General features: G+C 44.2%; 1 protein-coding gene across 6 annotated transcripts in view; it reads right to left on the bottom strand.

The window, feature by feature from the left end:
* The window catches only part of LDLRAP1 (low density lipoprotein receptor adaptor protein 1), a 79,748-nt gene extending 73,974 nt beyond the window's left edge, over positions 1-5,774 (bottom strand). For 2 of the 6 annotated variants that reach the window (XR_015750440.1, XM_087970616.1), the window contains exon 1: positions 4,937-5,774. Coding sequence is in view for 3 of the 6 variants with exons in the window: in XM_087970616.1 (XP_087826742.1) it covers positions 4,937-5,021 (85 nt within the window). In the remaining 3 variants the exon portion in view is untranslated. Of the gene's footprint in view, positions 1-1,099; positions 1,562-3,850; positions 3,983-4,936 lie in introns of those variants that run through there. The other 4 variants (XM_087970617.1, XM_087970620.1, XM_087970619.1 and 1 more) reach the window with 3 other exon arrangements.
* Positions 5,775-24,361: the final 18,587 nt, after the last annotated feature.

Here is a 24,361-nt window from a genome sequence, read left to right as displayed (position 1 = left end):
AACACAATCCTTTGAGGGATTTTCCCTTAAACAGGTCACAAGTATATTTAACACAATCCTTTGAGGGATTTTCCCCCCAACTTGGCAACTAAAAGGTATAGAAGATTATCTTACATTCCGGGCAAATAATTATGGGAGGAAATGATCTTTCAGGAACCTGGCCCCAGCTAACTTGTGCCGTAAAATTTCACTTCTAGTATCCCTCTTTAGACATAGGCTAAAAGATAGGGCCAATCAGACAACACTGTTTTAAAAGGCCTGTACAAAAACTGCTGGCATGATTTTAACCCCAGCACTCAAGCAATTCATCAGGATAGCTACAAATAACAATAGATAAAATGTGAAATGCGTAGCAGTAAGTGAAAGCAGCAAATTGCAAAAGCAGAATTAATCAAAAGAGCACAATCGGGACACGCTATCAATTCTCAGAATATAAAAGCAGCTGTTCAGCTGGAATGATGGTAGTTTGTACTGCATTGATTTTATATGCTTTCATGTGTTTTAAGATTGTATTCGTCCTTTCTGTAATCCATGCAGAGTCTTGAGTTTGGATGGATGATTCTACACATTGAATAAATAAATCTAGGTCTAGGAAGACATTGTAGAGGACAGACAGAGCCTTTCTTGGGAGCTCCACTACCGAAAAAAGCGGTGGGGGGGGGGAAACCCCTTCACGATTCAGATGACAAAGTGATAGTGATAGATAGTGATAGAATTCTTTATTGGCCAAGTGTGATTGGACACACAAAGAATTTGTCTTGCTGCATATGCTCTCATAAAAAGAAAATATACATTCGTCAAGAATCGTAAGGTACAACATTTAATGATAGTCACAGGGTACAATAAGCAATCAAATCATACTACGAAACAGTCAATATAAATCGTAAGGATACAAGCGACAAAGTTACAGTCATACAGTCCCAAGTGGGAGGGGATGGGTAATAAGGAGTGATGAAAGAAGGGCCTTTGTTAATAACCTATAGAAATAGGCTTCCTAAACTGAACCAAACCTACATTTTTATAGGTATTGTGTCAGCCATTATTTGCATGCCTCCAAAACCCTGCTAAAATGCAAAAGTTTTCAAATTTTGAGACTCACCAATGGCTCCAGCAACTGCTACAATTTGAAAACTTTATAGAGCCCTGTTAGATTAGCTGCTCTGACCTTTCCAAACATTAACAATTCTCCAGACCAACCTTCCTTGCTGACCCAGACTGTCTCTGGGGCACCTTTACCCAGGGATAACTCAGGGATGGTTGGCTTATTCAAGTAATGCATCTATCTGGATTTGCATGACACACTGAATTATAAATGAATGATGGAGGAGGGGCACTGGGGTCTCAGGGTGCATGATGCTAACATTTAGTCCCTCCCCCCAAAATAGTGTGTTGTTTGTGGTTCTCATTTTCATTTAAAGAGAATGAGAATGAAGGGGAGGAGGAAGGGGAGATAAACAAGGAAGAGAAGATCAATGTTATTTATTTATTTATCCTACTCTTACCTGCTCATCTCCCTCAGAGAGGGGAGGAGGAGGAGAAGGGGGAAGAAAGAGGAGGAGGAGGAGGAGGGAGGGAGGCCATTTAAATCATCTTGTCCAGGAAAAAGAATAAGTTACAGTCATCAAGACTATGTTTACATGACACACAGAGTAGAGTTGCTCACTTAAATTTAATTATAACTTGCTATGTAAAAAAAAAAGCAAAACAAGATATGCAAGGATGGGTGGGAAGGGTGATTCCTATTTTGAGGTTTATTCAGAAAAAAAATGTTAACTTTTCCAAAGGTAGTTGTTGTCTGTCTGAATCAATGTATCCGGTTGCTGCGATCGGGAAGACATGAGACGTGAAAAAGCTGAGACTAAGCAAAAGACAAAAGCCTTGAATCCCCATTTGGTTTGCAAAGCCAGGGACACCTGAGGGATGGAACGGGAGGAAACATGATGTCTACTTTCAAGTAGTCTGCCCCCTCTTCCCAGGCACAGGGGGGTCCCAGTTGGTGATGGCCTTCAAAGGGGTTTGCTTTTTCAGGAGGATGGAATCACTGCTGCCCAAATGTCCATTACGTTATCTTACTTACATATTACTGTTTGAAATTTGAGTCCTAATATTTAGGTGATAATTACATCCCATGTCTAAAAAAACCCCAAACTTAAAAAAATATGCTAATAGTTAGAAAACCACTAGAGCAGAGGTCTCCAACCTTGGCAACTTTAAGACTTGTGGACTTCAACTCCCAGAATTCTCCAGCCAGCTGGAGAATTCTGGGAGTTGAAGTCCACAAGTCTTAAAGTTGCCAAGGTTGAAGACCTCTGCACTAGAGGACTCTGAAAATTATGGACCAGGGGTCTCCAAACTTGGCAATTTTAAAGCTTGTGAACTTTTAACTCCTGGAATTCCTGGCTGAGGAATTATGAACTTTTAATTCCCAGAATTCCTGGCTGAGGAATTATGAACTTTTAACTCCCAGAATTCCTGGTTGAGGAATTCTGGGAATTGAAGTCTACAAGTCTTAAACTTGTCAAGTTTGGATAGCCTTGCATTAGACAAATATTTCATGCTTCTTTTCCCTTTTTATCAACAACATTGTATTCCCTCTCCCCAAAAGAAATCTGGACTATTCATGTTATTTCCATCCATTTTCACAACACAAAAGACCATAAATTGCATCATTAGCTCATAACCCCTTCAGAATTGCAGGATATTTTTGGAGTAATGGTCCATTCCTTGCATCCTCAAGAGTCACAAGAAGTCGCCTCTTGTTAGATATTAAGATGATACATTGTCATACATCAGAAGAAGGACAACACTGGGTGGTTTTATAAATAGAAGAGTCCGAATTACATCATTCTGATCAGCAGAGCCTGCTCTTTTCAAACTAGATCTATTCAGTTGAATGAAGATCACAGCTGTCTGGATTCCCATCTGTTTATTTCATTGTCCTTATTCATCAGCCCAATCATTGGAGTTCAGGGCATGGCCCATAATAAGAAGCCACAGAAAAAGAAATAACACAAATACCTCCTTCTCTGGAGCAGCATCTTCCTCAAATAACAGGTTAGACCACCACTGTTAATTTTTGGGAAAACAATTAAGGCAGATCCCAACTGCTTCAGTGGGCCTTCAGTGGGTTGCATTTGATCAGTCAAGGAGAATGAATATTTATGTGTTATGGTTGTTCTCGGGTGTCTGGATAACGCACATTGGTAGCTGCATTTTGTTTTTAATCCTATTACTGTTTGGAAGCATGTTAGCCATTTGAGATTCACTTTTGACTGGAGTGGCATATAAATCCAGTAAAGAAATATCTGTTGCTGTTCCATCCACCCAACTGTCAGCTAGATCTCATGAAAAGATAACCTCAATTTGCTAACTAGGAATAGTAGGTACAGCGAGATAACAAAGTTCTGTCTGATTTCATAATATCAAATGCTCACTCACGTGGATCACCTTCCACGGAATTTTTTATTTTCAACTGGGAATTTGTGAGCCTATGCTTTAGTTGTCAAAAGTCCAGATTCCAAGATTCTGGAAGTTAAAAATGGAGTAAATCCAGGTAAGGACTGTGTACAATCCCAGCCTGTTAGGGGATTAATGGTGACTTAATCTCATCCTGGCTAAAGGAGGCTTTGGATCTCTCACCTTTAAAGAGTGGTTTAGATTTCCTGTGCAACCCACAGAGACAAACGCAATCAGAGAAATCAGTGTGGCAAGGAACTCTTGTTAATATTTGTATTCAGTCCTATCAGAGCTCAAAAATAAAAATAAAAAAAAGGATGAAGCCCCGCTTTAACAATCCCACAGTAGAAATTTTAACAAAGCAAACAACAGAAATTGCAGCAGCATCACTCACGCAGTAGGCAACTATGTCGGGTGCAAACGGAGAGGGAGGCAAGTGTTCTCTGACACTTCCGGTTTTTGCATTCTTACGACTTTTCAGCTTATAAAACCATTTTAAAGACCTTTAAAGATTGAAAGAACGCGTGCCCGGTAGCAAACAAAACCTACGACCCATTTTATCTCCAGAACACATTCGGACTACCGGTCCCAGCATCACCAGCCAGTACAGTCACTTGCTAGGAATTCTGGGAACGGTAGTCCAAAACTACCTGAGGGAGATGATGAGGGGGAAACAGAATTGGAAAGTTTTAAGAACTTGAAGCCGACGTTCGGCAACCTTAAGCAACTTTAAGGCTGCGTGGACTTCAACTCCCAGAATTCCCCACGGAATTTTGGGAGTTGTAGTCCGCGCCTCTTTAAAAGATGCAAAAGGTTGAGAAACCCCACCTCTGTTCGGAAGGCGCTAAAAACAGGGGTCCCCAAAACTTGGCCACTTCAAGACTTGTTGGACTTCAACTCCCAGAATTCTCCAACCAGCATAAAACAGGCCCAAACTGGCTGGAGAATTCTGGGAGTTGAAGTCCAACAAGTCTTAAAGTGGCTCAAGTTTGGAGACCTCTGTTAAGTTAAAAAGCTCCCATTCCGGGCTGGCGCTCTTCCGACCGGACCCGGGGAAATCAGACACCGCGCGCGGGCGAAGGCGGCTGCAATTCGAGGAGAGCCGCCGGCTCCTTTGCGAAAAGTTCGCCGACACAAAGTTACGCTTCCACTTTCGCTGGGATTCCCCCGGCCGCCGCTGCCGCCCCCAGCCCCGCGTCCCCATCCGAGAGGGGGGATACCCGGCCGCCAGAGGGAAACCCCCCCTTCCTCCTTCTCCTCCCACCCCTTCCCTGCGAAATGCCGTCATCCTCGTCTTTCTCCGCTTACCCTGCCCCTCCTTGTAGAAAAAAAAAGGCTTAGGATCTCCTTCCTCGGCCGTCCCTACTATTGCCCGGCGATGCGGAGCCCCCCTTTGCCCTCCGAGCGGCGAAGGCCCCGAGCTGAGCCGGCTGAGGCAGGGCGAAAAGGCTCCGTGGCTCCCCGCCTGGCCGTAACTTACTCTTGTGCCGGCCGCTGGCCCAGCTCTGCTTGGCGATGCTGGGGCTGCGGATGATGGCCCTCCCGGCGGATTTGAGGGCGTCCATCCTGGAAGGTGCCCGCGCCTCGTCTGGCCTCGCCTCGCCGCCTCCACAAACTCCGGGCAAAACTTTTCTCTCTTTTTTTTTTCTTTTCTTTTTTTCCCTGCGCGCTCCGGGACCGCCCCGCCTTCGCTCCTCCTTCGCCCCTCAGAGAGGCTGGCGGGAGGCAGACCCTGCCCGAACTGGAGCTCAGAGCCGCCGGTCAGTCGGTCGGTCTCCTCAGCTTCTGGCCGGTCGGTGCCAGGCACCGCGCGCTCTCCGGCCTTGCGCTTGGCGGCGGCGGCGGCGGCACGAGCAGGAAGCAGCTTCCAGCCACTCCGGGCCGAGCAGGGCCAGCTCCAACCTGGGGCCTGGAGCGCACCGTGTGCGCCGGGGACGGATTAGCCTCCCCTCCTCGGTGCCTTCGGTTGCTTTTCTCCGACCTTCCCGTCCAGAACAAGGCGCGGGGGAGGCCAAAAAGTTGCTGCTCAAGTGGTGGTTATGGAGGAGGATCCCTGGGTTGGCAGGTCCAGGTTGCACCGGCTTCGCCCGGGAATCGTTCATCTCATATGGTTTGTCTGAGGAGATTCTCAGCCATCCAGGTCTTGGTTGTCCCCAAAGGTGCTTTTTTTCAAGAGGCAGTTGGACTCTCTGGTTTTTCTTTGAAGACCTTTCGCTTCTCATCCAAGAAGCTTCTTCAGCTCTAAGGTAGCATTGCTGTTTCTTCTTCACCGCACCTGCCTTCTCCCCTCTTCTGCCCCTTGCAAACTCTGTTGCTTTTAATAGATCAGGGGTCTCCAAACTTGGCAACTTTAAGACTTGTGGACTTCAACTCCCAGAATTCCTCAGCCAGCAAAGCCAACACACACACACACACACACACACACACACACACACACACACAAAAGTAGTCCTCAACTTACAATTCATTTAGTGACCATTCAAAGTTACAACAGCACTGAAAAATGTGAGTTATGACTGCTTTTCAAAGCTACGACCTTTGTAACATCCCCATGGTCACATGATCAAAATTCAGATGCTTGGCAACTGGTTCACATTTATGACAGTTGCAGTGTCCTGGGGTCATGGGATCGCCTTTTGCAACCTCCTGACAAGCCATGTCAACGGGGAAGCCATATTCACTTAACGACCATGTTACTAACTGAACTACTGCAGTGACTCATTTAACCGCTGTGGCAAGAAAGGTCATCAAATGGGACAAAACCCAGTTAACAAATGTCTCACTTAACTACAGAAATTTTGGGCTCAATTGTGGTTGTAAGACAAAGATTACCTGTATAAGTCTATATACACCTGTATACAGTATATACAAGTATGTACACCTCTGTACAGACACCTCTCATCTCATATACCTATATGCAATATAAATATGTCTATTCCAGAATAGAGCTGAAAGGGACCCGGAAGGTCTTCTAGTCCACCCCCATGCTCAAGCAGGAGACCCTATACCATTTCAGGCAACTGACCGTCCAAACTCTTCTTAAAAACCTCCAGTGATGAAGCACCTACCACTTCTGAAGGCAAAGCCGTTCCACTGGCATATTGTTCTTGCTGTTGGAAAGTTTCTCCTTAATTCCAGGTTGCTTCTCTCTTTGAACAAGGAAACTTCCGTTGTTTCTTGTCCTGCAAAGAACTGGTGCGTCTGCAACTTGAGACATGACAACTGGACGTTGCCTTTCTCAGTTGGAAATGTTTCTCTGCTTTTCCAAATCGTTTCTTTGATCTGAGCAACTTGGTTAGGGAGGAAGCCCATTCATATCATACGTCCTCCAGGGCGGTTTCATTTTCACATGATGTTCTTGCATCGGTCTCCAGGAAGTCCGAGGCTGCTTCACGAGTTCACTAGGGAGGTCACATTTAGTGTCCCACCTAAGAGAAGAATTTAGGAGCCACAACTCTTTCACGATTCTCTGCCTATTCACCAAAGGAGCCCATTCAGGTGAGGTGAGAAATGAAACTACCCTGGAAGTCAAAAATGGGGTCGCCCTAAACCCATGATGGCAAGAAGTTGCGTTGCCATGACTCAACTTTCAGCCACTCTACCAGGATGACTGAGAATCTTCCAGGACAAACCTTCTTTGGTTTATGTTGTGGTGGTGGAGATGTCCACCCGAATTCTCCCAGTCCTCTTGTAGCTATGGAAGATGGCTGGGTGCCTGGGACATACAGTTTCTCTGAATCTTAAATTTCAGCCTCCCAGTGTAAGACTGGGACAAGTGTGGTAAGACGGTGGATGTACAGCAAATATTTGAATAGCCTATTTGAAACAGATTCTACATCCTAAATAAAATAAATTCTAAATAAAAACAAGTTTGGCTTTCACATGGGAAGCTTATGTATGCAAATAACCCTCAACTTACCACCATTTTTAGTGACCATTTGAAGTTAGGGCACTGAAAAGAGTGTCTTAGGACCATTTTTCACACTTATGACCATTGGAGCATCATCCCCATGGTCAAGTGATTTACATTCAGATGCTTTTGACTGTTGCAGTGTCCCAGGATCAATGGGGAAGCCAAATTCACTTAACCATGTTACTAATTTAAGAAGCGCAGTGGTTCATTTAACAACGGTGGCAAGAACGGTTGTAAAACGAGGTAAAATTCACCAATACCCATCTTGCTTAGCAATTGAAATTTTGTGCTCAGTTGTAGTTGTAAATGGAGGAGTCCCTATAGACCAAGGGCTCCAATTCAGGCCAAACAATCTCCTAGGAGAAGCATCTAAAACAGGCATGAACAGGCCGCCTGCAGCCCTGGACAGCTAATAATGCCATCCTAGCAAGATCATAAACTGTTAACATTATGTGCATTTAAATGCATTAAACTCGATTTATATATATATATATTTATATGCGGCCCAAGACAATTTCTCTTCACTCAGTGCTGCCCAGGCAAGGCAAAAGGTTGGACACCCCTGATTTAAAAGGTCTTAGCAAGGTCCCACTTTTTATTCCAAGTATTGAGAAAGCTTGCAGATTACTAGGGAACAGGGTGTTCCTTGGTGCATGTTTTTTTTGGACTGGATAAATGAAGGGGAGATTGAGTGAAGCCAAGCTGAAATTCCAAGGGCAAAATCTAGAAACTCTGCTTCCTGGTCATCCAGAGACAGGAAACAGATGGTGTCAGGCTGCAATGTTGTGCATATTAATCTCCAAGTAAATCTATAATTGAATTCAATCGGGGCTACTTCTCGGTAGACCTAAGACTGCATGGAAACTTAGATCCTGCTGGAGACAAGATACAGTAGGGCGCTAGGTCTCTGGACACGAAATCACACACACACACACACACACACACACACACACACACAAAATAGAAAATGTAGCCAACCTAAAACATCGCATGTATTTAAGTTGTAAGGCAGAGAGAGCAGCAGAAGAAAACATAGAGGTTTATTAGAAAGCTGCAGATAGATTTTAAATATTACAATCGGGCCAAGTGGTGATGTACATTTGGACTTTTGGGTTACAAAGCTCACACAAGAGCTTCTTACATTTGCCTTGTAGCTCACTGTACACAAACACAAACACACACACACACACACACACACACACACACAAGCTGGTTTTCCACAGCATACCAAACCTACAGCCCAGTTGAATAAACAATAATTGCTGGGCTCAAATAAAGAAACCATAACTCAATCTATACAACTCCCCCCCCTCAAAAAAAAAAAAAAGACTAAAATTCCCACAACATGCTGAATCACAAATTGCCTAGCTGCATTTTAATGTAATCCAGATTTTTCAACAAATGCAGCATGCAGTTATGGCTGTTGAATGAGTCAAAATTATGTTGTCAGATGACTGGACTTACAGACTGCATTAAGCCTACTTTTATCTATTTATTAAACGTTATCAATCTGCAATTGGCTAACTAGCTCAGTACAATATAAGCCATAGATTAAAGTCCATAAACCTCAATGAATATTTGAGTTAAAAATCAAACGAGCCACATTTTTTTTAAAATTATTGTAATGTATAAACAAAGCCAGTACATTTAAATTAGAATTTCAAAGTTTTGGTGTAAGGACATCAGTATCTGCAGGCATGACAAGAAATAAAACACCTTCATGATGACTGCCAGATCTGGGCTGCAAAAATTCAAATGATCAGTAGATATCATAAAGTTGGAAGGGACCTTAGAGGTCATCAAGTCTAACTCCTTGCACACTGCAGGATTCACCACACCATCTCCATGGGCGATTATCCAGCTTCTGAAAACCTCCAGCGAAGTAGAAGAAACCATGATGGATAGTCAAGAAGTTCTCCTTTGCATCTGATCAGTATCAGAGGTGGTATTCAGCAGGTTCTGACCAGTTCTGGAGAACCGGTAACGGAAATTTTGAGTAGTTCGGAGAACCGGCAAATCCCACCTCTGACTGGCCCCGCCCCCATCTCTTCTTGGCCTCCCATTGAGTCTCAGGTTGGGTCTTATTGCCCTGCACAGGAGAACGGAGCTGGAAAGCAGGTTAGCAGGGTGGGGAGGGAATGGGGATTTTGCAGTAACCTTCCCCTGCCATGCCCACCAAGCCATGCCATGCCATGCCCACAGAACCGATAGTAAAAAAATTTGAATCCCGAAGTTTCATCCTAAAGTATTTTTTTCTAGTTTTACCACCTGGAGCAAATCCAAACCTACTGCAATATGAAGCCCTTCGGGTATCTGAAGACAGTTCTCATATCCCCTCTCAAGAGTCCCTTCTATACAAGCCAAACATTCCCAGGTCTTTCAAACCTTCTTTCTCATTTTGGTGGCCTATCTTTGCCCTTGCTCTTCCCTATCAATGATGCAGAACATCAGCTCCTTGTTGCCATCTAGTGGCACACAGACGTTTTGCAATCCAGACCAGGTAATCTTCTTGTCTTTAATACCCCGGCCTGGGGAGGGCAACTATGACCCCTTGACAAACCTATGGACTTCAACTCCTGGAATTCCTGAGCCAGCTTGGGAGTGGAATTCTGGGAGTGGAAGTCCACAGGTTGTAAAGAGGCCGCAGTTGCCTGCCCCTGCCTTAGCCTCTAGCCAGAATTTGGTGACGAGAGCTGGTTTTCTCCCACTTGGCAAGAGAAGCGGGCAGACAGAGTGGGTGGCTGTATGGAGAAGTCTGAACATTGCTGGAAATAAAACTGAAAGAGGCAGAGCACTACGTTTCCTCTGCAGGAAATCAATGGCCTAATGCTTCCCCTAGGAACCTGCATTTAACACAGAATGCTCCGCCTAATTACTCTGATGACATAATGGCTGGTTCATAGGAAGTTGAACAGAAGTCTGTTGAAAAAATCACTGACACGTTGGCACAGCACAGTAAGCGGAGCAAGATGGCTGTGTTGTGTAAATCAAGCCCATTGGGCCAACCTGTGCTTTGTGTTGCCCAATTATTTTCTATCCTTTTTTATGTACAACTGCAAGGCAAGGTACATAATGCTCCCTTCCCCTGTCTGTGGAGATTCTCAAGTCATCCAAGTCATGGTTGTCCCAAAAGTGCTTTTTCAGAAGGAAACTGGACTTTCTGGTTTTTCTTTGAAGACGTTTTGCTCAGTGGTGGGATTCAAATAACTTAACAACCGGTTCTCTGCCCTAATGATTTCTTCCAAGAACCAGTTCACCAAACTGCTCAGAAAGTTAGCAACCGGTTCTCCCGAACTGGCTGAATCCCACCACTGGTTTTGCTTCTCATCCAAGAAGCTGTAAGTAAGCAAGTAAACTGTAAGGGCATGCATCAGGGGTGGGATTCTACCGGTTCGCACCTATTCGCTAGAACCGGTTGTTAACATTCTAAGCAGTTCGGAGAACCGGTTGTTAGAAGAAATTACTGGCCTAATCCTGTAAGGAAGGCAGGAAGGAAAGATTCTGGTGTTGCTTACAGAAACTGCCTCTCCGTTAACCCTTATTACGTTCTTGGCAGGACTAGACTTCCTGTCTCTGGAACTTCTCTGGAGTTTTTCCCCCCTCCTTTGCTGGTACTTTTCTTGTGTGGAGTGACCATTCAAAGTTACAATGGCACTGAAAAAAGTGACTTATGACCATTTTTCACACTTGCGACTGTTGCAGCATCCCCACAGTCATGAGAGGCCAGGCGAGGAGATGCGTGCCTCGATGTGAGTGATATTGAGTTGGCCACGCCCAGCCAATAACATGACCACCAAGCCACGTCCACCCAGTCACATGACCACCAAGCCACGCCCACCACCTAAGCCACGCCCACAGAACCAGTTGTTAAAAAAATTGAATCCCACCCCTGCTTATACCTATTTTCTTGTAAGCGATTGACCAATCAAATAAATAATAAATAAAATAAATAAAGCTTCTTCAGCTCTGACTGGATCCTTCCATTTCCCACTGTTCAGAGCTGAAGCAGCTTCTTAGATGAGAAGCGAAATGTTTTCGAAGAAAAACCAGAAAGTCCAGTTGCCTCTTGAAAAAAGCACCTGTGGGGATCCCTTGCCCTGTTTTCCCCATAACAACTCTGATTGTGGGTAAGGGCTGAGAGGGTGTGAGTCTTACTAAGCAAGCCAAACAAAAAGGATGGCCGGAGAAGCTAATTTTACTTTATTGTAAAGCTACATTAACAAAATCTCGAAAGACTTGAAAAGTCCAATTCTCCCACCAATATCTTTACAGTCCAAGAACTTAGTGAGGAGTCCTCCAGAATTTCTTGATCCACCCACTGTTCAGCTGCTGGTTATGCCATCTCTTATCTGACTACTAGCTCTGTACCTGTGCTTCACTATGAAACTATGTGATCGGACTTAGTTTTTGGGGAGGAAAATAAGTTGGGGGGGAAATTGTGCCTCTGCCTACCAGCATCCATCGGTATTCATCTGGCTAGCGTCCTGTCAATGTTGAGAGAATTGAGGGCTGTTTGGAAACTGAAACATGGAAACTGAAAGAGTATTTGCTGTGTGAGCAAGAAGGAGACAGCAAGGAGCCTGGGTGTGGCTTAGCTCAACTGTTCTGTAGTAAAGCTGGTTGCTGCTCTGAAACTGAAACTGAAACTGAAACTGAAGTTAAAACTCCTCTGCTTGTGTTTTGCATTTGGAACAGATTTCTTTTCAGGTGGGGGGGGAGTAGAACTCCTTAGCATCAGAGCGCATTAATAATAATATACAAAATACTAATGCTCTGATGGTCATTTCAAAAAATCCTTTCTCAGTGAGCACCTAGAAGCCAAGAGGAACATATATGCCAAATTTCAAGTTTGTAGGCTTTGATGTTCCGGAGATTTTGTGGTGATGTGTGAATGGTATTTTGCTTTTATATAGATAGATTCCCTAGGCTGCATCTCTTCGCCTGGTCTCACAGATACTATTGCAAGGGTGATACTGCCCATGTGATGACATAGAGTGTAACACAAACGTAACAAAACCCAAAATGTAAATAAATGTCCTTTAATGCCTCCAACTTGGCCCCACTGTTCAATAATTCCCAGTTGGAGATAAAACTTATTCAAAAATAGTCTTTAAAAGAAAGTAATACAGTCTGAACTTAATGAGCAGATAGAGGTGAAATAAAAAACTCAAAACAAACTACAATGACGGAAATTCCACAACAGACCAGGATAAGTAATTACCAACTTCAAGGAAATAACAAGGCACAGTCTGTTGGAAGGATGCCAACCAAGATAACTTCAGCCCAAAATAAAACACACTTTGCTTCTGGCAACACTGTATTGTAACCATCTCTCTTATATACTATTCTCCCCAGCTGCAACCAATAAGGGGATCATGGCCGCTTCCTCTCTCGTAAGTCAAGTTGCTTCCTTCTCAGTTCCTCCCTGCATGTCCTGGTTCTTTCTCTGACTGTCCAGCCAGCCTCTACCCTTCCCCAGCCTCCTCCACAACAGAGGTGGTATTCAGCAGGTTCTGACCAGTTCTGGAGAACCAGTAGTGGAAATTTTGAGTAGTTCGGAGAACTGGCAAATACCACCTCTGACTGCAGATTTTACAGTATCCTTCCCCTGCCATGCCCACCAAGCCACGCCCACAGAACCGGTAGTAAAAAAAAATTGAATCCCACCACTGCTCCACAACCTCTGGAGCCACACCTCCACTCCCTGTCAGCTGTTCTTCCTCTCCCTCAGAGTCCGACTCTACCAAGGGCATGACAGCCCAGACTCTCCTGTCTGGTTTCCATGCCTAAGGAAAGCAGGAGCAGTATTGACCTTCGCCTGTTTTCTAACCCAGCACCTTCCCCACAACACATATGAACTTGCAGTCCAATCTGCCTCAACACTCAACAGGTGAACATGCTGTAAGCAGGAGTGGGATTCAAATTTCTTAACAACCGGTTCTGCGAGCATGGCCTAATTTGTGGGTGGGCTTGGTGGTCATGTGACTGGGTGGGTGTGGCTTGCTGACTGAGCATGGCTTGGTGGTCACATGACTGGCTGGGCGTGGCTTGTATGTAAATATTGTAAATATTTATGTAAATACTGAAGTTATTATTTTAAAAAGTGCAACTTTTACCGAAAATCAGGCAAAGCAGGCAGGCAGATGGAGTTGCTTGCAGAACCACAGATTCACTCAGAGATCTACCTTTCTGCAATCTGCTGCCTGAGTCTGCACTGAAAAATAGAAGCTTCAGTCCTAAAGAAGGTTCAGCTCTGTTCTCAGGCCACTTCCTGCCCCCAAAGCCCCCTGAATACCACCCCTGACTGGGCCTCAAGGAAGCCTCCTGGGTGAAGGCAAAGCAGTACAACAGCGATTTAGATTAGCTAGAAAGCAAGAAATCCAACAGGAGGGGAGGGAGGGGCCAGCCAGTGGCACGATTTGCCAGTTCTCCGAACTGCGCAGAATTGTAATAACCGGTTCTATAGAACCGATCCGAACTGGTAGAATTCCACCCCTGGTTGTAAGGCTAAATACGTATCGATACCTCTCTCGATATCCCCTTAGGTTCCCAGAGGAAAGAGAGAGGATATAAATGCAATCAAGCAATCCAAGGAATGGCAGAACATTAAGATGGCCTCATCTCTTGACCCTTCTGGAATTATTATCACTGTTTGCTGACTCTGGCTGGCTCACAACAAGCAAACAATAAAATCAATAAAACATAAAGAGAGTGAGATAAAGATAAAAGATGCCAAGCGTGAGGAAGTGAGAGGTTTCCCTCATCAAACCACCTGGGCAAAGAGCCAGGTCATCATGGGCCTTTTGAAAATTGCAGAACGGGGGCCATCCAGATCATGTGCATGGGGGGAGACCTTGTTCCAGAGGGCAGGTGCTGCTACAGAAAAGGCACCTGTCTGTGGTCCCAATCGATTAATTGAAGGAGCCCGCAGCATGTTAGCCCTGCAATACTGAACCTGCAGGGCAGACGTGATCGGAGACACTCAAGAACCAGGCCCTGTGCCAACTTTTGAGAGATAAATGAGGGAAAGGAATTTCACAGGCAAGCCCCATGCTGGCATCTCACCTGGCTTATTTTTTTGGTAAATGGCTCTTGGTTGAATTGGTAACCAGTGAAATAGAGTTGAAATTTGAAGAGGCCGCTACACCCTAAGCAATTTGTTGGTATGATGTTTAAGACAATTATACCAGTGGTGGAATTCAAAATCTTTTTTCTACTGGTTCTGTGGGCCTGGCTTGGTGGGCTTGGTGGGTGTGGCTTGGTGGGCGTGGCAGGGGAAGGTTTCTGCAAAAACCCCATTCCCTCCCTACCCCACTAACCTGCTTTCCAGCTCCATTCTCCTGTGCAGGGCAACCAAAGAAGACCCAGCCAATCAGCTGGGACTCAGGAGGCGGAGAATAGATGGGGGCGGGGCCAGTCAGAGGTGGGATGTGCCGGTTCTCCGAACTACTCAAAATTCCCGCTTCCAGTTCTCCAGAACTGGTCAGAACCTGCTGAATGTCACCTCTGGATTATATGCATAGAGACAGAGGTGAATCTCTCTCCTTTGAGCTTCTTTCCTTCTTCGTTCCTTCTTAGATATTTTTTTGTTCAGCCAAGCATTTGTGGTGTTTCGTGATGTGTTGCTGTTATGTCTCCCTTAAGTGCTGGGATTAGTTTTAAGAATGGCTTCCACATTAATAGTATGCATGTTGTCCTTGTTTCTATGTTTCTATGTCTTTGTGTATATGTTTGTTTTACAAGATAACACTGGCTGATTGCTGCAAAGGTGGCATTTGGAGCTGAACCACTGGCAAAGTAAAAAAAAAAGTTAATTAAATCAATGCCACCCAGGGCAGTATTAAATGAATGGGATACATCTCATAAATAATAATACTAAATAAAGTGGAATAAATAGCTAACCGTCTACATATTGTAGAGTTCCAGATTTTGCGTAGTAATTCAGAGTGCTTCTCACTTTGATAATTTAACTGTGCCAATGTCCAAAGAATCAAACATGTCTTTTAAATGGAAATTTAGGAAGACCGGATGCCAATCTGGGGAGGGAGTGACTGACTCTGGGTTCAACCAGAGGACTAGTGCTGTCCATCAACACAGGAGCTGCAGAAAGGAATACCAGTGTAATATTTGCTTCCCTGATCGCTAAGCTCTATGCCAACTGACTGCTTCTCACCTGCTATTACCTGCTACCTGTAGGAGATGACCAGGCTGAGCTCGAGGGGTCAAATGCATCATCAGTCATGAGCCCCTTCCAAATTGCTTTGACAGTTAGCAGTTCAGATTCTTGTAGAGAGCTTAAGTTTGCAATAAATCTTTATTACCCATTTGAATTGACTGGGTCTCTTGATTTCTCTGGTGCTTAACATTACCTGTTCTTACGCTTTCCCGTTAGCCACCACCCCCTCCCCAAATAAACCAGACAGGAAATATGAGCAGATGCGCTGAATCTACTTTATTGTAAAGCTACATTAATGGAATCTTGCAAGGCTGAAGTCTGCCACCTATGCATTGCACAGGTGATGTTACCTAGTTTGGGTAATGAAACATCTGCAAGAAAACAACCAAGCTCAGAGAACACCAAGGGCTGATAAAATAAGTTTTAAAAGTTGGGAGGGTAGAATACTTTTAATCAGACAGGAAAGATGCAGAGCAGAGTTTGATAATTCAGTTCAAACTGATATGGCATAATTGCTTTATTGGTTAAGCAGCTGCTGCTATCGAGTACGGTTGTTTTAAATCATATTGCATTGTTGGGACACTTGCTGCTTGAGGTGGATTTAGCTGATATGTTTATATAGACATTTGGGATAGTCTAAAGTTCAAGCCTGCTGTTTTTATATGTGTGGATTTAGTTTTACATTTATATTGGCATTCTGCCACTACCTTGGAGTTTTATTTTGTTTTATAAATCTGTTTTGTTCTGGAAGAGCAGCCAAAGCAGAGACTTGGAGATTGATTGCCAAGAATAAGATTAGAAGTCTGGTTGGCCACCAAAGGCCCAAATCTTTTTATCTATATATGTTTTCCCCAAGTTCAGGAAAAATGCAAGAAAGTGCATGCAAATATTCTTTGGATCCATACCCCATAGTGGATCCATATCCCACAAACCATGCTTCCCAGTGGCTGAAAAAAACAGATAAATGAAATTAAAACTGCATCACTCAGGACTTCCAAGAGGCAAACTTCTTCTACAAGTAGACCTCAATTTACGTGTCAACTCATAAAACATTCCTATGCCTGTTTTAGTAGTTGCCATAAAAAGGGGGGGGGGGAGGAAGGAAGGAAATCTGGAAAAGCAATGCACAAGTTGAAAGCGAAAGTACATTCCAACTCTTATCTTTAAAAGATTGTAACTAAAATACCAGAGATTTTGCCCATGAATATATTTAATTGGAGAATGTGAATGATGACACCCAGCCTGTGAAGGTGCTCAATTGGTTTATGACACATCGGGGGGGGGGGGAAGCAGGGTCACAGGGGACTGTAAATTACATATGCCAGAGTTGGCTTCATACAGGGCAGTGCCAGTATGTCACCTCTAATGACTGCAATTGAGCCTGGCAAATACGGTTGTAAGTCATGATGATTGTAAAGCAGGTCTGGACCGATTTTTATGACTTTTGCAGTGGTTGTTAAGCAAACACGGTAGTCATCAAGCAAACCCCATGGTCATTAAGTGAATTCATTGTTTGCTATGGGCTGATGTTTGGTAGAAATCAGAAGTAAACTCAGTTTCTGGCAAAACTCTTTTAAATTGGGGTAACCTGATTGTGGAAAGAGCCATAAATGAGGGCCAGTTGCAAGGGCCCAAAATGTTGTCCTGTGACCCATGAGGAAGGCAATGTCAGAACTTTGAAAGTCCCTTTTGGGGGTCCATTGTAACTTTGAATGGTCACCAAGCAACCAGCTGTAAATCGAGGACTACCTAAGACTACCTATAAGATCAGCATTACAGCAGGGGTCCCCAAACTTGGCAACTTTAAGACTTGTGGACTTCAACTTTGCTGGTTGAGGAATTCTGGGAGTTGAAGTCCACAAGTCTTAAAGTTGCCAAGTTTGGGGACCCCTGCTTTACAGCTTTGGTCTGCTGTGTGAAGCCAACCAACTAATTCTGTTGGCTCATACGAAGATGCTTCCACCCTCAAGGGCAGCAAAGCTTAACTGTTGACCCAGATTTGTCTGGATGTGACCCAGAGTTGCTAGGCAACTGCAAAGTTCTGCTGCTGGATTATTTCCAATTTGGAGGCTTGAGGAAGGACCATTTTCAGACCACACTTTGAAGAGCTGTAAACCCATCCAGAGGCATTGGGGAATCTTCCTGCTTCTTGGATGTCTCACTCTCTCCATCCTCTGAGTCCTGGGCCCTGCCTTTACCTTCATCAATAAAGCAATTTTTCAGGGCAAGGATGGGGAGAAAATCAATTAAAGCTGAATGCTTATGATTTTCCAAAACATCTTGGTAGAAGAATATCTGGCCAACAAAGCACCATCTTATTCTCCCTCTGGCCAGATTCAGCTTAACTGGTTGAAGTGAGGCTCCGTTTATATCCTTTAGACAGAACCCAGCACTACTTTTGTTGGAATTCATTGTTGGAATGTATTTCTATGCAACAACTACAGTAGTATTCAGCCAATAGATGGCAATATTTACAAGTTTGGATCTATGGTATATAATATACTCTATCCTCTTTTGTTCTAAGTAGATGTTCCTATACAGCTATATAGTTGAGCAGTAAAGCACATGGTGACTGTAGTCCTTGTTTGCTCTATGTGTTTATATAAACAGAATTTCTAACAACTTTGGATTTGTGCTGTGTCTTGTCCTACTCAAGATGTCTGTAATGTCTATAAAAGTGGAGAAAGAATTAGCTTTACTTGCTCATACTGATGGATTCAGGGCTAGGTAATTTCTCTGCTTTTCTCCAAGGAGTCTACAGGTAGTCCTTTAACTTATAACAATTCATTTAGTGACTGCTTGAAATTACAATGGCACTGAAAGTAGTAATTTTATTTTGGTCAGAGACCAGCGTTATAAATAAGAAGCATTAAAAAAATAAGATAAATAAAAAAGACAAGACAATATTTCACAATTAGTGGTGGATTGTCAGTGGGCAGTCAGAATCTTTCTAAATTTGCGGGCAGTATAATGAAATTTAGCTACATTCAAAGAGACTACATCAGACTGATCCGATAACAATTGTGCACAGAAAGCATCATGTTGTCCAGGTATTTTATCAGGTGAGGTGTTATGAAACGGACCCATGAGCCTTTCTACTCCTAAAAGAAACAATATTTTAAAAAAGGTACAGTGTAGACATGAGCTGTAGTTTTGGAGGCCCCTTGTCCACAGGGTCAAAGCCGCTGAAAAAAGAGACTTATGACCAGTCCTCCCATTTCTCAAAACTCTTTCAAAAGATTATTTGTAACAGAAATGTTGCAGCTTTTCCCCTCCTAGTGCCAATTTTCTTTTTCACGATTTTAAAATAGGTCCCTGGTAGGCACATTTGGAATTTTGAGAGTATGTCGTAGGGGCTCTCACAAAATGGTTGCCAGGAAGTGGTTGCCCAACTGGCTGAAACAGAAGAGATTGAGAACACCCATTTTTTAAAAGGCAGATTGGGAAGTTACTCCTTTGCGCTTATCTAACCCAACATAACGATTGGGCAGGTAGATAAGCATACCTGCATTGCAGTTGCCTACCATATTAATTTTTTTAAAAGAACACCTATGGAACACAGGTGTGCCTGGAGGCATTCTTGTAAATAAAAACAACCCATTTGCATGCCAGTTTTCAATCTGTTATTTTTCATTTTAAAAATATCTGAAGAATGAAATCAGGTGGCGCAGAGGAGAAGCTAAACTATTTTCCCAGTGATTTACAGAGTCCAGATGCCTTCGATATGCCCAGGGGTGGGATTCTACAGGTTCGCCCCTATTTGCTAGAACTAGTTGTTAACATTCTAAGCAGTTCGAAGAACCGGTTGTTAGAAGAAATTACTGGCCTAATCCTGTAAGGAAGGCAGGAAGGAAACATTCTGGTGTTGCTTACAGAAATGGCCTCTCCGTTAACCCTTATTACATTCTTGGCAGGACTAGACTTCCTGTCTCAGGAACATCTCTGAAAATTTTTTCCCCCTCCTTTGCTGGTACTTTGCTTGTGTGGAGTGACCATTCAAAGTTACAGTGGCACTGAAAAAAGTGACCTATGACCATTTTTCACACTTACGACTGTTGCAGCATCCCCACAGTCATGAGAGGCCAGGCGAGGAGATGCGTGCCTCGATGTGAGTGATATTGAGTTGGGTCACGCCCAGCCAATAACATGACCACCAAGCCATGCCCACCACCTAAGCCACGCCCACAGAACCGGTTGTTAAAAATTTGAATCCCACCCCTGGGTATCCCCAATAGTTCACCAAAATACCTCAGCTTGATGGAGCTGAAGTGGATTGAATAATAAGATCAGGTGAGTATTTTGAGATTTTTTTAAATGAGGGGGCCTCGATTATCTCTCTCTTTCTCTTACTCTCCCTCTCCCTCCCTCCCTCCAGTGGTGGGATTCAATTTTTTTTTTACTACCGGTTCTGTGGGCATGGCTTGGTGTGCGTGGCAGGGGAAGGATACTGTAAAATCTCCAGTCAGAGGTGGCATTTGCTGGTTCTCCGAACTACTCAAAATTTCCGCATTGATAACATCTCGCCATCACAAATGAGCCCAGTTTCCAAACTTGGTCGAAACTTGCAGAATACCACCTCTGCCTCCCTCCCTCTTCCTCTCCCTCTCTCTCTGTATGTGTGATGGTTGACAATGTTTATTTTTTGCCCAGAGCTTTGCTGGATAGATGGCAACCATTAAATCTGGTTAATAAATAAATGCTTTCCTAAGTCTTTAGGCCCGTGTTGGCGAACGTATTGCACGCGTGCCGGAAGTGGCACGCTGAGCTCACCTGGAAGAGTCCCATTGTTCATGCGTGTGTGCTGGCTCCACCTGACAGCTGACTGTCGGGTATCTGGCGCGCATGTGTGTGAGGGGGTGCGTGCATGCGCAGAGACGCACAGCACACGTGGGGGTTGTGCACGCATGTGCAAAGGTGTGCGGTGTGCGACACGGGGGATCACACGTGCATGCGCTGATCGATGGCGTGTGGGGTGATCGTGCGTGCATGCACAGAGACACATGGTGCACATTGGGGGGTCACGCACGCATACGCAGGGGGCCCCAGCACGCATTGCCTTCTGGGTGCGCATGCAATTATTGGCACGGGAGCCGAAAAGTTTGTGGATTGTGGATTAGTGCAGGAGCCTCCAACCTTGGCAACTTTAAGACTTGTGGACTTCAACTCCCAGAATTCTCCAGCCAGCATAGCTGGCTGGAGAATTCTGAGAGTTGAAGTCCACAAGTCTTAAAGTTGCCGAGTTTGGAGACCTCTGCTTCAATCCATTAAAGAACTATGAACAATTAGACTGTTCTGCCAGGAGAAAATAATTGTCCCTGCGCACACACGTCAGCTGTATCGTGAGCTGGAAGCGATGCAGCTGAGGAAGTCTCATTTGAAGAAAATAACTCCTCTGAGGTAGAATCTCCAAACTGTGCAATTGGATATAAAATGAAAAGGAATTAAATAAAAATGTCATGGCTTGAGGGAGTCAAGAAGAGTTCCAAATAACTCTCTCGCCTGTGCCGGTCTGCCATTTGAGTTGAGGCTTTGAACATTCGGGATCCTAGCTGTGGGGAAGCTTCCTCCCCTCGGAGTTATAAATTGATTGCTCTTCCATTGACAGCAAACAAATCTTCTCTTGCATTAAAACCTTTCAGGATCTCGCCTTCCCTTTATTTCCTGTAGCCGAATTATCCCACACAGACTGCGGTAGTAGGAGCACTTTTTTTTTACACGTGGTGTTTTTACCCCCACCCAGTGTTTACATTTGTCTAAATTCTATTGATTAAAGAATAAATTAAGTGGAAATAAATTAAGTGGAAAGCAAGGAAGTTGCCAAGACAATTTTCATCTCTAGCATCCTCGCTCACTTTCCCAAGCAGGCTTCTGATCGGTTCTGATCGGTTCTGCGTCACTCTTAGAAAATTAAAACAGCAGGGAGCTGACAACCATCGCAGGGTCTAAGGAGGATTGTGTGCTCACCCATCAGGGAAAAGGATGAAGAAAGGGGCCTTGGAGAATGGAGGGGAGGTCATCCAGTGGGCCAGGAAGAGCAAGCCACAACTGAAATTCCCAATTCTAAGTGCTAGAGCCCACTGCAACTACATAGCCAAAAAGGCATTAAGAGTTGTTAACCTAATCCTACGTAGTTTTTTCTCTGGTAATATCACACTACTAACCAGAGCATACAAAACATTTGCTAGACCAATACTCGAATACAGTTCATCAGTCTGGAACCCACACTACGTATCTGATATTAGCACAATTGAGAAAGTCCAGAAATATTTCACAAGAAGAGTTCTCCACTCCTCTACTCGTTGTAGAATACCTTATGCCACCAGACTTGAAATTCTAGAACTTGAAAACCTTGAATTACGCCGTCTTCGGTCTGACTTAAGCATTGTATATAAAATCATACATTGCAATGTCCTACCTGTCAATGAATACTTCAGCTTCAACCATAACAACACAAGAGCACGCAATAGATACAAACTCAAAGTAAACCGCACCAAACTTGATTGCAGGAAATACGACTTCAGCAATAGAGTGGTCAATGTCTGGAATACTCTACCCGACTCTGTAGTTTCTTCCCCAAACCCCAAAAACTTTAACCTTAGACTGTCTACTATTGACCTCACCCCTTTCCTAAGAGGCCTGTAGGGGGCGTGCATAAGCGCACCAACGTGCCTACCGTCCCTGTCCTATTGTTTCTCTTATTCTTTTATTTTTCTTATATGTACCCATTTCATGTATTCACAACTATGTATACATTTATACTTATTATCTTGTAAACAATTGGCAAATCAAATCAAATAAATAAATAAATAAATAAATGTGTCCCCCCTGGCTGAAAAGAAATGGGTTCCACTCCCTATTATAGGGTTATTTATTTGGAAAATTTATATTGCCACCTACTCGCTCACGGTGTCTGAAGGCGGCTTACAGAAAATAAAAATACAATATAAAATAAATCAAAATTAAAAAAAATACTAAAAAAGAATTAATAAAAAAATCACAACCTCCACACCCACACCCACCTCAGCGATAGCACACATTCATACCAGTCATTTAACAGGCTCCATCCCGCTCTGCGTCCCTCAGGCCCGCTGACAGAACCAGGTCTTCAGGGCCTTCCAAAAAGGTGTCAGAATGGGGGCCAGTCTAATTTCCGGAGCGATGATGTTCCAGAGGGAGGGAGCCACCACGGAGAAGGCCCTTCTTCAGGGCCCCACCAGATGTATCTCTCTCTGTTGTGGTTCGCCGGCAGCAGGTACGGACGGCTGAGGTCTCTGAGAGCGAGGACTCAGATGAGGGGCCTGCGTGTGGTGCAGGGATGGGGCCAGGACCATCAGAGAGTGGAATGCTGCCTTTGGGGATTGTGGAGGCTGGCAGCAGTGATGAAGAGGTCCCCGAGGTGCACATGCGTGCAGGGCTGCTCGAAGGAAAGAGCAGCTGCAGCAGCACGGGCGACTTGGGAGTTAGGCTGAAAGGAGATGGCCCCTCTCATAAGGGATAAAAGCCAGCCCTCAGGGGTTGGGTTCTTTGCAGGAAGCAAAGAAGTTCTTTCAACTCCAAGTTCTTGTGGAAGTTCTGTCTATTCTGATTTGTTTTCGGAGACTTTTGGTTTTGGATATTTCCCTGCAATTAATCTTGTGTTCTTGGCAGCCTTGAAAGGCCTTGCTCTTATCTGGGACAATCAGTTTGCTGTGAATGAACAGAATTCACAGAGACGCATTAAAAAGGTTTGCTTTTATATATACTTGGTGTTTATTTGATTTGAACGAGGCTTGGGTCAGAAAACCTTCAGGGATGGGACCCGCAACATTCCTTGCCTCCCCACTCTAGTGGGTTGGGTGGATGTGACCGGCAAGAGACAGTCCCTCAGATAACCTGGTCCCAAGCCATAAAGGGCTTTAAAGGTGATAACCAGCAGCTTGAATTGCACCCGGAAGCAAATTGGCAACCAATGCAGCTCCTACAGGAGAAGTAGCACATGTGCACCTCAAGGTTTTCACAAAATCATGCAGGCTGCTGCATTTTGCACTAACTTTCAGATGCTTTTCAAGGGCAGCCACATGTAGAGTGCATTGTAGTAGTCAAGATGGGAGGTGACTAGGGCATGAGTGACTGGGAGTCGAGATTGTTGGTCCAGGAAAGGGCGTAACATAGCTTCTATATTTCTATGTAAGAATGCTTTTGCTTTATAAACCAAGTTGAACCTAGTACACCATGTATCTTACATCTGCGTGAGGGAGCTTAGCCAGTGACCCAAACAGTGGCCTTCAACCCTATTCCTCAATTTTTCAACTAGTGTTCCCACCAAATGAAAGTGCCTTTCTATAGGAGGACAGGCAGAGCCAGGGGGAGGGGTTTAAAAGAGGCATCAGTTTAGAATCCTTATGTAGCCATAAGCAAACAGAGTCCAATCTCCTTGAATGCTTTTGATCTTTATCTAACTCTCATCAGATGCTGACCAAGACTTTATAGTGTATAGGCTTTTAGCAATAAGTCAGTTAATTTGAACCTTCACGAGTGGACTTGGTTTTTCATGCCAGTCACCTTCTCCAAAGCACCTGAAAGCAGGACAAGAAGCAACGGATAAAAATTAATCACGGAGAGAAGCCATCTAGAACTAAGGAAGAATTTCCTGACAGTTAGAACAATTAATCGGTGGAACAACATGCCTCCACAAGTTGTGAATGCTCCAACACTAGAGACTTTTAAGAAGAGATTTGTCTGAAATAGTATAGGGTTTCCTGTCCGAGCAGGGGGTTGGACTAGAAGACCTCCAAGCTCCCTTCCACTTCTGTTATTCTATTCTATTCCTTCTCTGA

Source organism: Notechis scutatus, chromosome 8 (genome assembly GCF_049901735.1).
Source record: "Notechis scutatus isolate UNSWTSFEM ecotype Mainland chromosome 8, rNotScu1.2, whole genome shotgun sequence".
In the NCBI taxonomy this organism is placed as follows: Eukaryota; Metazoa; Chordata; class Lepidosauria; order Squamata; family Elapidae; genus Notechis; species Notechis scutatus.
This window is presented reverse-complemented; position numbering and strand designations above follow the sequence as displayed.